Source organism: Oncorhynchus gorbuscha, linkage group LG12 (genome assembly GCF_021184085.1).
Source record: "Oncorhynchus gorbuscha isolate QuinsamMale2020 ecotype Even-year linkage group LG12, OgorEven_v1.0, whole genome shotgun sequence".
Taxonomy (NCBI): domain Eukaryota; kingdom Metazoa; phylum Chordata; class Actinopteri; order Salmoniformes; family Salmonidae; genus Oncorhynchus; species Oncorhynchus gorbuscha.
The window spans coordinates 81,804,261-81,817,376 of record NC_060184.1 but is presented as its reverse complement, the minus strand read 5'-3'; the positions used below and the strand labels follow the sequence as shown (position 1 = coordinate 81,817,376).

General features: G+C 41.3%; 2 protein-coding genes across 4 annotated transcripts in view; both read left to right on the top strand.

The window, feature by feature from the left end:
* ube2wb (ubiquitin conjugating enzyme E2 Wb) overlaps positions 1–2,484 on the top strand; it is a 31,073-nt gene extending 28,589 nt beyond the window's left edge. Inside the window, exon 6 of the mRNA XM_046293059.1 lies at positions 227–2,484. Coding sequence (XP_046149015.1) covers positions 227–240 — 14 coding nt within the window. The 3' untranslated portion in view covers positions 241–2,484. The remainder of the gene's footprint in view (positions 1–226) is intronic.
* Positions 2,485–8,975: 6,491 nt separating this feature from the next.
* The window catches only part of stau2 (staufen double-stranded RNA binding protein 2), a 286,330-nt gene continuing 282,189 nt past the window's right edge, over positions 8,976–13,116 (top strand). For all 3 annotated transcript variants that reach the window (XR_006830797.1, XM_046293051.1, XM_046293050.1), the window contains exons 1-2: positions 8,976–9,055; positions 12,222–12,426. Coding sequence is in view for 2 of the 3 variants with exons in the window: in XM_046293051.1 (XP_046149007.1) it covers positions 12,231–12,426 (196 nt within the window). In the remaining variant the exon portion in view is untranslated. The remainder of the gene's footprint in view (positions 9,056–12,221; positions 12,427–13,116) is intronic.

The following is a 13,116-nucleotide window of genomic DNA, read 5'->3' as shown; positions in this document are numbered from 1 at the left end:
TACAGGTGTTGTGTTCACCTACTGGAACGGTCATCCGCTCTAGTTAGTGGGAATATGTACAGAAATCCAACACTTGACTACAGATTAGATTCGGAAGAATCAATATTTATGGACGTCGGTGTGTTTTAATGGTGAAATTGTGTGTGGGTCTGTCTGTGTGTGTGTCTGTGTGCGTGTGTCTGTCTGTGTGTGTGTCTGTACTCACGTGCTTGTTTCTCTTTTCCAGATGATACATGCTAATTCACTTTCAAAAAGTCCTACTGTCCCACATAAAGCACTTTTGAATCATACAGTCACTGAACTCTGACCTTTTGACTGGAACAATGGACACCGTGATACCCCGGAGACTCTTTTTTTTATTTTTTATTTTTTAACTGCATTTCCCAGAGGGCAGTTGGGTGCATGTTTTTGCCGGTTGTAATATACAAAATGAGAAAATAAAGGAAAGTTATATGTCCCAAGCGCGGATTGTTTTGGCCAAAAGGTCGTTATGCAGCCAGCAAAAAGCAATGGTTTTGAAGTGAAGATTATTTTATTATTATTGTTTTAAGATTATTCTTATTTCCCTTTGTTCGTTTGAGTACATTTAAAAGGTCGTTGTGTAATAATAATAATAATAATGGTGGATGCAAACCAGGAAGAGGATCTGAGCATCTAATACCAGGAAGAGGAACTGAGCATCTAATACCAGGAAGAGGAACTGAGCATCTAATACCAGGAAGAGGATCTGAGCATCTAATACCAGGAAGAGGATCTGAGCATCTAATACCAGGAAGAGGAACTGAGCATCTAATACCAGGAAGAGGATCTGAGCATCTAATACCAGAAAGAGGATCTGAGCATCTAATACCAGGAAGAGGATCTGAGCATCTAATACCAGGAAGAGGATCTGAGCATCTAATACCAGGAAGAGGATCTGAGCATCTAATACCAGGAAGAGGATCTGAGCATCTAATACCAGGAAGAGGATCTGAGCATCTAATACCAGGAAGAGGATCTGAGCATCTAATACCAGGAAGAGGATCTGAGCATCTAATACCAGGAAGAGGATCTGAGCATCTAATACCAGGAAGAGGATCTGAGCATCTAATACCAGGAAGAGGATCTGAGCATCTAATACCAGGAAGAGGATCTGAGCATCTAATACCAGGAAGAGGATCTGAGCATCTAATACCAGGAAGAGGATCTGAGCATCTAATACCAGGAAGAGGATCTGAGCATCTTAACCCCAAAAAACTAAAATATTTTTGCTTTTACTGAAATTAAATGCACTGTGAAAAAAAATCTAGGGGTACAACTAACTCAATGTTAGTTATTCCAGACATGCAGTTAACGTCTACTGTAAAAACACAAACATCACCACTTCCTGTTTTCAGGGGATAATACGGTTTTAAATGGCTTTACTTTTAACCCTTTAATCAAGTGCAGTACTTCCTCTCTGCCTTCCATCTTCCAAGGACTGACTTGATTTCAGAAGTTGTGAATTTGTCTGGTCTATGTGTTGGCTAGAATGTTGGTACTGACCAGGTTGAGACAAAAACGACAGTTGGAACTCTTTAATTCGCTGAGACTGTTTACGTACCTCTCTAGAATAATATAGGCTGCACACGAAGTGGTGTTTGCTAGTCCATTCGGTAAAGCCCAGTGGTGTGGTGTGAACATCACCTCCGTGAAAACATCACATCTGTGTAAAGCCCAACGGTGTGGTGTGTGAAAACATCACCTCTGTGTAAAGCCCAACGATGTGGTGTGTGAAAACATCACCTCTGTGTAAAGCCCAACGATGTGGTGTGTGAAAACATCACCTCTGTGAAAACATCACCTCTGTGTAAAGCCCAGAGTTGTGTGTGAAAACATCACCTCTGTGTAAAGCCCAACGGTTTGGTGTGTGAAAACATCACCTCTGTGTAAAGCCCAGAGTTGTGTGTGAAAACATCACCTCTGTGTAAAGCCCAGAGTTGTGTGTGAAAACATCACCTCTGTGTAAAGCCCAACGGTGTGTGAAAACATCACCTCTGTGTAAAGCCCAACGGTGTGTGAAAACATCACCTCTGTGTAAAGCCCAATGGTGTGTGAAAACATCACCCCTGTGTAAAGCCCAACGGTGTGTGAAAACATCACCTCTGTGTAAAGCCCAACGGTGTGTGAAAACATCACCTCTGTGTAAAGCCCAACGGTGTGTGAAAACATCACCTCTGTGTAAAGCCCAACGGTGTGTGAAAACATCACCTCTGTGTAAAGCCCAACGGTGTGTGAAAACATCACCTCTGTGTAAAGCCCAACGGTGTGTGAAAACATCACCTCTGTGTAAAGCCCAATGGTGTGTGAAAACATCACCCCTGTGTAAAGCCCAACGGTGTGTGAAAACATCACCTCTGTGTAAAGCCCAACGGTGTGTGAAAACTGTTGTGATCCATTTGTATGCTACGTTGGTTTGTTTTTGATGAGATGAATGCTTTAATCTCCTAAAAACATATTTTACGATGTTTGTCTTGTTGTTTTTTTTGTACTGTTTTTCAGCGAGCTGACACTTATTTTAAAGGGGGAGTTGTGTATTTAATGAACATCTTTTATTTTGATCTCCAGAGTGGTAGTAACAGTGAAAGGAATCAGAACTGTTGTTTAGACTGATTCCCTGGTCAGAGATTGGCTCGACTGATTCCCTGGTCAGAGATTGGCTCGACTGATTCCCTGGTCAGAGATTGGCTCAGGTACTTTTTTTTTCAATACGAGCTCACCTTTGAAAAAGATATCCTCCTGTCAAGATATTTTGCATTTTAACTATATTTTCACCAAAAAAAAAAGAGACTTATGTTGTGAAATTACAGCGTATGAAACTATTATATATAAGTCTTAAATTGTAGAAATGACGGTATTACGGAAGTTGGAAATGTGTGCGTTCATATTATTATAATTTTTTACTAATTAGAGTGATTAATAGGAGTGTTTTTGAGTTTCTCTGCAACGTTTCTGGTCAATAGGATGTGTACAGCTACATAATTTTCAACAACATCTCTACTGTTGGTCTGACGAGGTTGGTATGCTTGCTGAGTTTATATGGACTTTTGTGCCATTTTATATTATCAAGTGAAACTAATGAAGTCTAAAACAAATGTCTTTAGTTTTGCCACAAAATAAACAAAAACCCAAAAGTATTGAGAGAAAAAGATATATATACCGCAAGGAAATAATTTTGAAGTGTGTGAACCACTTAATTCAGAATTATTATTTTCAATTATAACTATTGTGATTAAACGCCTTCTCCTGTGCCTGCATTATTATAATAAAAAATAATAATTGCAGGTTTTGGCACCTTCATTCCCTGCATGTTTTCCTCTGAAGCTAAGCAGGGTCCTGGTTCGTCCCTGGATGGGAGACCAGCTGGAAGTGGTGATGGAGGGTTTTGTCGGGGGGGGGGGCAGCAGGCGAAGAGGGAGGCGTTTGAACACAGTGTTTCACTGAAAACTATTTTTTTTTAATTCATTTGTTCACACATTTAAAAATGATTTCCTTGAATATTATTAATTAATATTAATATTACTCTACTCTACTATATTACAATACTTTTGGGTTTATTTTGCTTTCGATTTGGTTCTCCGACTTCAGAAGTTTTGCTTGATATTAATGGCACAAAATGAACTCCCTATTCCTTATATGGTGCACTACTTTAGACCAGAACCCTATAGAACCCTATTCCCTATATAGTGAATAGGGTTCCATAGGGCTCTGGTCTAAAGTAGTGCACTATACAGGGAATAGGGTTCTATAGGGTTCTGGTCTAAAGTAGTGCACTATATAGGGAATAGGGTTCTATAGGGTTCTGGTCTAAAGTAGTGCACTATACAGGGAATAGGGTTCTATAGGGTTCTGGTCTAAAGTAGTGCACTATATAGGGAATAGGGTTCTATTTGGGAAAGTAAACCACAGTCTGTCACATTATGAATGACATTTGGTGCAGGGACAAAGAAAGCCTTCATCCACAGACCAGCAGACATGTTAAAACCAGGAGTGGATCTGTCAACAGGATTCGGATGGCTCTCTTTGTTTTCTACTTCTATTCTCCTGGTTTTATTTAGTTTATATATATATATTCCATTTTAATGTGGTTTTATTTAGTTTATATATATATATTTTCCATTTTAATGTGGTTTTATTTAGTTTATATATATATATTCCCATTTTAATGTGGTTTGGATTCTTGGCCTGCAGATTGATTGATCAATATTGATTATTGGTAATATTGTTATATTTCTAATATATTTTGAGATATACAAGCTCCATGTCAGAGATGCCTGTTCATTTTAATAATCAATAATAAAAATGCGGAGGTTCACTTTTTTTGCTGATCTGATTTGATTCCGTTAGGGAATAAGAGGAGACATTGTTTAGTTATTATGGTACAGAATGTTGTGGTAGCCATGCTGGCAGTCGTAGACTTTTACTTTCACAGTGTATATACATAGGCTTCAGAAAGTATTCAATTTACACAAAATACTCAAAAGTGGAAGAAAAATGTAAAAACATTTTGTAAATAAATACAAAAATAATATCTTGATTCGATAAGTATTCAACCTGAGTCGGTACATGTTAGAATCACCTTTTGGCAGTGATTACAGCTGTGTGTCTTTCTGGGTCTTTTAAGAGCATTTGCACACCTGGATTGTAGAATATTTGCAACTTTTTATTTTTTATTTTAAGTTCTTCAACCTCTCAAGTTGGTTGTTGATCATTGCTAGACAGCGATTTAAGTCTTGACATAAGATTCTCAAGCCGATTTAAGTCAAAACTGTTACTCGGCCACTCAGGAACATTCAACTTGGTAAGCAACTCCAGTGTACATTTGGCATTGTGTTTTAGGTTGTTGTCCTGCTGAAAGGTGAATTCATCTCCCAGTGTCTGGTGGTAAGCAGACTGAACCAGGTTTACCTCTAGGCTAGGCTACCTGCCACCTCTACACTCTAACCACTAGGCTACCTGCCACCTCTACACTCTAACCACTAGGCTACCTGCCACCTCTACACTCTAACCACTAGGCTACCTACCACCTCTACACTCTAACCACTAGGCTACCTGCCACCTCTACACTCTAACCACTAGGCTACCTGCCACCTCTACACTCTAACCACTAGGCTACCTACCACCTCTACACTCTAACCACTAGGCTACCTGCCACCTCTACACTCTAACCACTAGGCTACCTGCCACCTCTACACTCTAACCACTAGGCTACCTGCCACCTCTACACTCTAACCACTAGGCTACCTGCCACCCCGAGGTGGTCATTCAAAAGCGATGTTAAAGACTAATGCACACAGTCCATGCAACTTATTGTGTAATTTGTTAAGCACATCTTCACTGCTGACCTTATTTAGGCGTTGCCATAACAATACTGATTGACTCAAGACACTTCAGCATAAATGTAATTCATTTGTAACAACTCTCCATTTAATCCATTTGAAATGCAGGCTGTTACAATGTTTAGTGGTGTGAATGAAGGCGCTATAGAGGCCCGATGAAGAAAACGCTTTGGCACCATCTGCTGGTCATGTTTAGAAAGTCCCACCATTCAGTTCATTATCAGCCATATTTAATCATTATTGTCAGCTGATGTTCATCAATTTTTTTTCACCAGAATTTACGTTTTAGAACACCTACACATTCAAGGATGTATCTTTATTTATGTACTATTTTCTAATAGTAAATAATAGTGAAGGCATCATAACTATGAAATAACACACATGGAATCATGTAGTAACCAAAAATGTGTCAAACAAATAAAAATATATTTTATATTTGAGATTCTTCAAAGTAGCTACCCTTTGCCTTGATGACCGCTTTGCACACTCTTGGCATTCTCTCAACCAGCTTCATGAGGTAGTCACCTGGAATGCATTTCAATTAACAGGTGTGACTTACTTTATAGGAATGATTTATTTCCTAATATATTTGAGCCAATCAGTTGTGTTGTGACAAGGTAGGGATGGTGTCCAGAAGATATCCCTATTTGGTGAAAGACCAAGTCCATATTATGGCAAGAACAGCTCAAATACGCAAAGAGAAACGACAGTCATTACTTTAAGACAGGAAGGTCAGTCAATACGGAAAATGTCAAGAACTTTGAAAGTTTCTAAGTACAGTCGCAAAAACCAGCAAGTCCTATGATGAAACTGGCTCTCATCACAGGAAATGAAGACCCAGAGTTACCTCTGCTGCGGAGGATAAGTTCATTAGAGTTACCAGCCTCAGAATGCAGCCCAAATAAATGCTTCACAGAGTTCAAGTAACAGACACATCTCAACATCAAATGTTCATGGTCGAATTGCTGCAAAGAAACCACTACTAAAGGATACCAATAAGAAGTGACTTGCTTGGGCCAAGAAACACGAGCAACGGACATTAGACCGGTGGAAATTCTGTCCATTAGTCTGATGGGTCCAAATGTGTGATTTTTGGTTCCAACCGTTGTCTTTATGAGACACAGGTGAACGGATGATCTCTGTATGTGTGGTTCCCACCGTGAAGCACGGAGGAGGAGGTGTGATGGTGTGGGGGTGCTTTGCTGGTGACACTGTCAGTGATTTATTTAGAATTCAAGACACACTTAACCAGCATGGCTACCACAGCATTCTGCAGCGATACGCCATCCCATCAGGTTTGGGCTTAGTTCCACTATCATTTGTTTTTCAACAGGAAAATTACCAAACAACTACAGGCTGTGTAAGGGCTATTTGACTAAGAAGGAGAGTGATTGAGTGCTGCATCAGATGACCTGGCCTAGTCAATCAACTGACCTAAGACCCAATTGAGATGATTTGGGATGAGTTGAATGGCAGAGTGCAGGAAAAGCAGCCAACAAGTGCTCAGCATATGTGGGAACTCCTTCAAGACTGTTGGAAAAGCATTCCAGGTGAAGTTGGTTGAGAAAATGCAAGAGTATGCAAAGCTGTCATCAAGGAAAAGTTATTTTGGTTACTACATGATTCTATGTGTTATTTAATAATAATAATAATATATATAATAATATATGCCATTTAGCAGACGCTTTTATCCAAAGCGACTTACAGTCATGTGTGCATACATTCTACGTATGGGTGGTCCCGGGGATCGAACCCACTACCCTGGCGTTACAAGCGCCATGCTCTACCAACTGAGCTACAGAAGGACTATTTCATAGTTTTGATGTCTACACTATGTCTACACTATTCTACCATGAGGAAAATAGTAAAAATAAAGAAAAACCCTTGAATTAAATACGGTACATGACCAAAGTCATGGGCATTAATATGGAGTTGGTCCCCCCTTTGCTGCTATTACATCCTACACTCTTTTGGGAAGGCTTTCCACTAGATGTTGGAACATTGCTGCAGGAATTTACTTCCATTCAGCCACAAGAGCATTAGTGAGGTCGGGAACTGATGTTGGGCGATTAGGCCTGGCTAGCAGTCTGAGTTCCAATTCATTCCAAAGGTGTTCAATGGGGTTGAGGTCAGGGCTCTGTGCAGGCCAGTGAAGTTCTTCCACACCGATCTCGACAAACCATTTCTGTATGCACCTCGCTTAGTGCATGGGGGCATTGTCATGCGGAAACAGGTAAGGGCCTTTCCCAAAATGTTGCCACTAAGTTGGAAGCACCGAATTGTCTAGAATGTCATTGTATGCTGTAGCGTTAAGATTTCCCTTCACTGGAACTAAGGGGCTCGAACCGTGAAAAACAGCCCCAGACCATTATTCCTCCTCCACCAAACTTTACAGTTGCCACTATGCATTGTGACAGGTAGTGTTCTCCTGGCATCCGCCAAACCCAGATTCTACACTCGGACTGCCAGATAGTGAAGCGTGATTCATCACTCCAAAGAACACGTTTCCACTGCTCCAGAGTCCAATGGCGGTGAGCTTTACACCACTCCAGCTGCCGCTTGGCATTGCACATGGTGATCTTAGGCTTGTGTGCGGCTGCTCGTCCATGGGAAAACCATTTGATAAAGCTCCCGACAAACAGTTCTTGTGCTGTCGTTGCTTCCAGAGGCAGTTTGGAACTCGGTAGTGAGTTGCAGCCAAGGACAGATGATTTTTACGCGCTTCAGCGCTTGGCAATCCTTTTCTGGGAGATTGTGTGGCCTACCACTTAGTGGCTAAGCCGTTGTTGCTCCTAGGCGTTTCCACTTCACAATAACAGCACTTACAGTTGAGTGGGGCAGCTCAAGCTGGGCAGAAATTTGACGAACTGACTTGTTGCAAAGGTGGGTCTATGGAGATTGCATGGCTGTGTGCTCGTGTCAGCAACGAGTGTTACTGAAATGGCAGAATCCACAAATGTGTGTGTGTATATATATATATACAGGCTCCATATAGCCTATACAAGCACAGGCTCCAATGAAGAGTTGACCTTCTCTAGTCTTCAATTTCCAAGGAGGAAGCTTATCCCATTTTTTAGTAATCATTATGCACAACAACAGACTGCATCAAGTTATTGTGATATATTCCAAATGACCAAATTTGACATTTCCAAGTATTCTTTCTATTAGGTGTACAATTTTCATGAAAATCGAAACATTGCGTTCTTGCTAAATCACTAGTCACTCAAAGTTGAACATGTCTAACTTTAAAATGAATAACATTTGTCCGATCATTAATAAATCACAACACAATTCAATATTCGAATCATTCAGCTTCCATTTTGCTATAAATATGATAATTCCATAACATTCACGGCTAAATGAACTTGATGACTACATTGATTGTGGTGGTCTCAGCTCGGCTGTGTTCCCCTCTGGAGGTAAGACTGAACCATTCTCACCGGAGAAACGGGTGTCATCAAAAATATCACAACACTTCTAGCACTGCCTATGTAGCCCGTACGACCTATTGCAATGGCGACAACTAAACTTGCAATATGCAGGTGTACTTACCGTGTGCATAAATCACATTTTCGGTGTCGAATATAATCAACCCCCCCCCCCCCTGGAATTGTGATGTGGTCTGTTCCTAAATCCATCAGTTCTCTTTAGTGTTTGCCAATGTTGGAGGTGTAACTGGGGTCTGGCCCTGGACAAAGGTAAAGAATAGTCTATTTATTAGCGACGTATTCGTGTTCAGATAGCCCTCGGGGTTGTTGTTCGACCTGTGTCACCTCTGAATATGTGTGTGTGTGTTGTCTCGGTGAATGATACCGGGCTGGTTTCTGCAGCGAAATGCAAACTATAAAGGGCTGTTCGGCCATGATGTTCCCGAGCGCATTGGAAGAGTTCAGAACCGGTTGGCTAATTATCTACCCTAATGCAGAACAAATACGCATTCATTTAACCTAATGCAGAACAAATACGCATTCATTTAACCCATGCGCGGTTACATCTGCAACGTGTCTTTTATATATATATATATATAGCTAAACGTTTACGGCACGTTTTGGTATCCATTTTTCATGGGATGGTTATTGCTGTTAGCACAGCAGGAGCAGCTACAGTTAGTTTAGCTGGTTAGCATGTCATGTCATGCAATAATATCAAGACTATATTGATATAATGTAATTCCCGATGATTTTAGACAGCGGGCCAGCTGACTAGTGGTTGTTGTTGGCAGCTGGCTCTGTTATTATAGCTCGGGTAGTTAGTTCAACTGGCTAATAATAACACACATGCTAACTTACTAGTTGTTTCTTTTCGCCTCTTGTCCGGACAGCTAACTACTAGCCATACATGGAGAACATAAGTTATATTGTAATGTGACGTGTTATGATCAATATAGGTCAGCCAGAATGAACCATGTGTTTTGATAAAACTAATTACTGGATCATGTGGTAGGCCCAACTACTGATGCATTGTTATTCTGCTGATCAGAACTCACTTTGAAAAAACGTGTTATTCCCATCCAAAAGATTATCTAAAGGTTTATAACCAGGTCTCATCTAAAGGTTTATAACCAGGTCTCATCTAAAGGTTTATAACCAGGTCTCATCTAAAGGTTTATAACCAGGTCTCATCTAAAGGTTTATAACCAGGTCTCATCTAAAGGTTTATAACCAGGTCTCATCTAAAGGTTTATAACCAGGTCTCATCTAAAGGTTTATAACCAGGTCTCATCTAAAGGTTTATAACCAGGTCTCATCTAAAGGTTTATAACCAGGTCTCATCTAAAGGTTTATAACCAGGTCTCATCTAAAGGTTTATAACCAGGTCTCATCTAAAGGTTTATAACCAGGTCTCATCTAAAGGTTTATAACCAGGTCTCATCTGAAGGTTTATAACCAGGTCTCATCTAAAGGTTTATAACCAGGTCTCATCTAAAGGTTTATAACCAGGTCTCATCTAAAGGTTTATAACCAGGTCTCATCTAAAGGTTTATAACCAGGTCTCATCTAAAGGTTTATAACCAGGTCTCATCTAAAGGTTTATAACCAGGTCTCATCTAAAGGTTTATAACCAGGTCTCATCTAAAGGTTTATAACCAGGTCTCATCTAAAGGTTTATAACCAGGTCTCATCTAAAGGTTTATAACCCGGTCTCATCTAAAGGTTTATAACCAGGTCTCATCTAAAGGTTTATAACCAGGTCTCATCTAAAGGTTTATAACCAGGTCTCATCTAAAGGTTTATAACCAGGTCTCATCTAAAGGTTTATAACCAGGTCTCATCTAAAGGTTTATAACCAGGTCTCATCTAAAGGTTTATAACCAGGTCTCATCTAAAGGTTTATAACCAGGTCTCATCTAAAGGTTTATAACCAGGTCTCATCTAAAGGTTTATAACCAGGTCTCATCTAAAGGTTTATAACCAGGTCTCATCTAAAGGTTTATAACCCGGTCTCATCTAAAGGTTTATAACCAGGTCTCATCTAAAGGTTTATAACCAGGTCTCATTTGATAAAGGGTTTCATTTACACTTAAGGTCATAGCATCTAACACACATAGAAGTACTGTAATATAGATTCACAAAGCTGATTCTACTGCGAAGACTCTGTGGCCCTCAGGGACCTCATCCTGTAGGCTACACAAGGATAAGGGCCACTATATTGGGTAATCAAATACATTTTTGTTGTTGTTGTCACATGCGCTGACTACAACAGGTGAAATGCTTTCTTCACAAGCCCATAGCCAACAATGTAGCTCAAGAAATAGAGTTTAAGAAAATATTTACTGAATAAAGTAAAAAATTAAATAAAAACTAACAATTCATAAAATAACATTAACGAGGCTAAATATAGGGTGTATCAGTACAGAGTCAGTGTGCGTGGATACAGGTTAGTCGAGATAATTTGTGCACGTAGATAGGGGTGAAGTGATAATGCATAGGTAATAAACAGTAGTACAGGTTAGTCGAGATAATTTGTACACGTAGGTAGGGGTGAAGTGATAATGCATAGATACTAAACAGCGTGTAGCAGCATTGTGAAAAAGCGGGAGAGGGGGGGGGGTGTCAATGTAAATAGTCCAGGTGGCCATTTTGATGAATTGTTCAGGAGTCTTATGGCTTGGAGGTAGAAGCTGTTAAGGAGACTTCTGGACCTCGACTTGGCGCTCCGGTTCCGCTTGCTGTGCGGTCGCACAGAGAGAACAGTCTTATGACTCTTCCTGCAGTTACAGGGCCGTCACAGCAAGCACAATACTACCTATTCCATAAATGTTCAAACCTATTGGGAGAGAACCATAAGTACTGTGTTTTGCTAGCTAACATGTCCACCACTGGCCCTGCGTTGTCTCTCTCTGGCTGCAATGACTCTGTGTGCTTCCAAAATGGCATCCAAAGTAGTGAGATTTATAATATGGAATAGGGTACCACTTGCTCCCTCGATGTTGAGCTTAGCAGCAGGGGACATGAGCATAAAGGATCATTGTGTGGTCGCATTAACTTACCACCAATGGATCAGAATGTGAGCTAGGCTACTCTGTTTGGGTTCTGGTGATGTCATTTCCTGGCCGACTTACCTCAGTCCAGTGCCGTCATAGGCCGAAAGGACTGCGTCCCAAATGGCTCCTCCCCTATTCCTCGTGTAGTGCACTTCTCTTGAACAGTAGTGCACTATTATGTGGGGAATAGGGTGTCGTTTGGGATGCGAGGAAGGTCGCTGGACAAACAATGAACAGGGCTTTCATGGGGACTTCTGTACTATGCTCATACTCTTGTTATATAGCCATACATTACTTGGCTAGAGGATACATGCTACTGTGTCACAGCTCACACACGTCATTCGTTTTGTGTGTTTAATATATATTTGCTCCTCTGCCAGGTATAGAGCATGGCTCAAGTGAAAGTGCAGACCACAACGCCCCTGGCTGGCCCTGGCTTCTCCCCCCTGTCTCCCCTCGGGGCCATGCCCAGTCCAGGACCCTTGGGTCTACAGCCCTCAGTCAATGGCCCTGGACCCACCCCCGGCTGCCCCGCTCCCTCAGCCGGGTATGGGCCCGACACCCCTGTGTCTGCCAACTCACCAGGTAGGTCAAATTCTAATCTGGACCTCCAAGCCATCCCCACTGCTTTTTAAAACATTCACCAGGGGCTGGTTTAGACCTGGGACACCATGTGGGTGATCCCCCTCTAATCAGGGCCTGATTTAGACCTGGGACATCAGGTGGGTGGTTCCCCTCTAATCACCTGGGACACCAGGTGGGTGATTCCCCTCTAATCAGGGCCTGGTTTAGACCTGGGACACCAGGTGGGTGATTCCCCTCTAATCAGGGACTGATTTAGACCTGGGACACCAGGTGGGTGATTCCCCTCTAATCAGGGCCTGATTTAGACCTGGGACACTAGGGGGGTGCAGTTAAAGATCAGGTAGAACAAAACCAGCAGCACTCGTGACCTTGGATTTGAATAACCCCAGGTCTATAGGCTAGTACTAGTTACTGCCCCGGTGTCTGCCTATATAGACCTATACAATACGTGTTTTATTGGTCCATTTGCATGGAGCAATCCTTCTGTTGTTGTTGTTGCTGTCACAGTACCTAACCTGACACGCAACACGGTACAACATTTATATATTTGTTCCTGTCCATAGCGACTTACAACTCATCCGAAGATAGCCAGATGAGACGACGACACGTCAAAGTCTTATTGAGTAAATCTTCTCTAGGCGAAAGTAGCCATCAAGGACAGTGTTAGTGGGAAAAGAGAAGTGACCTTTA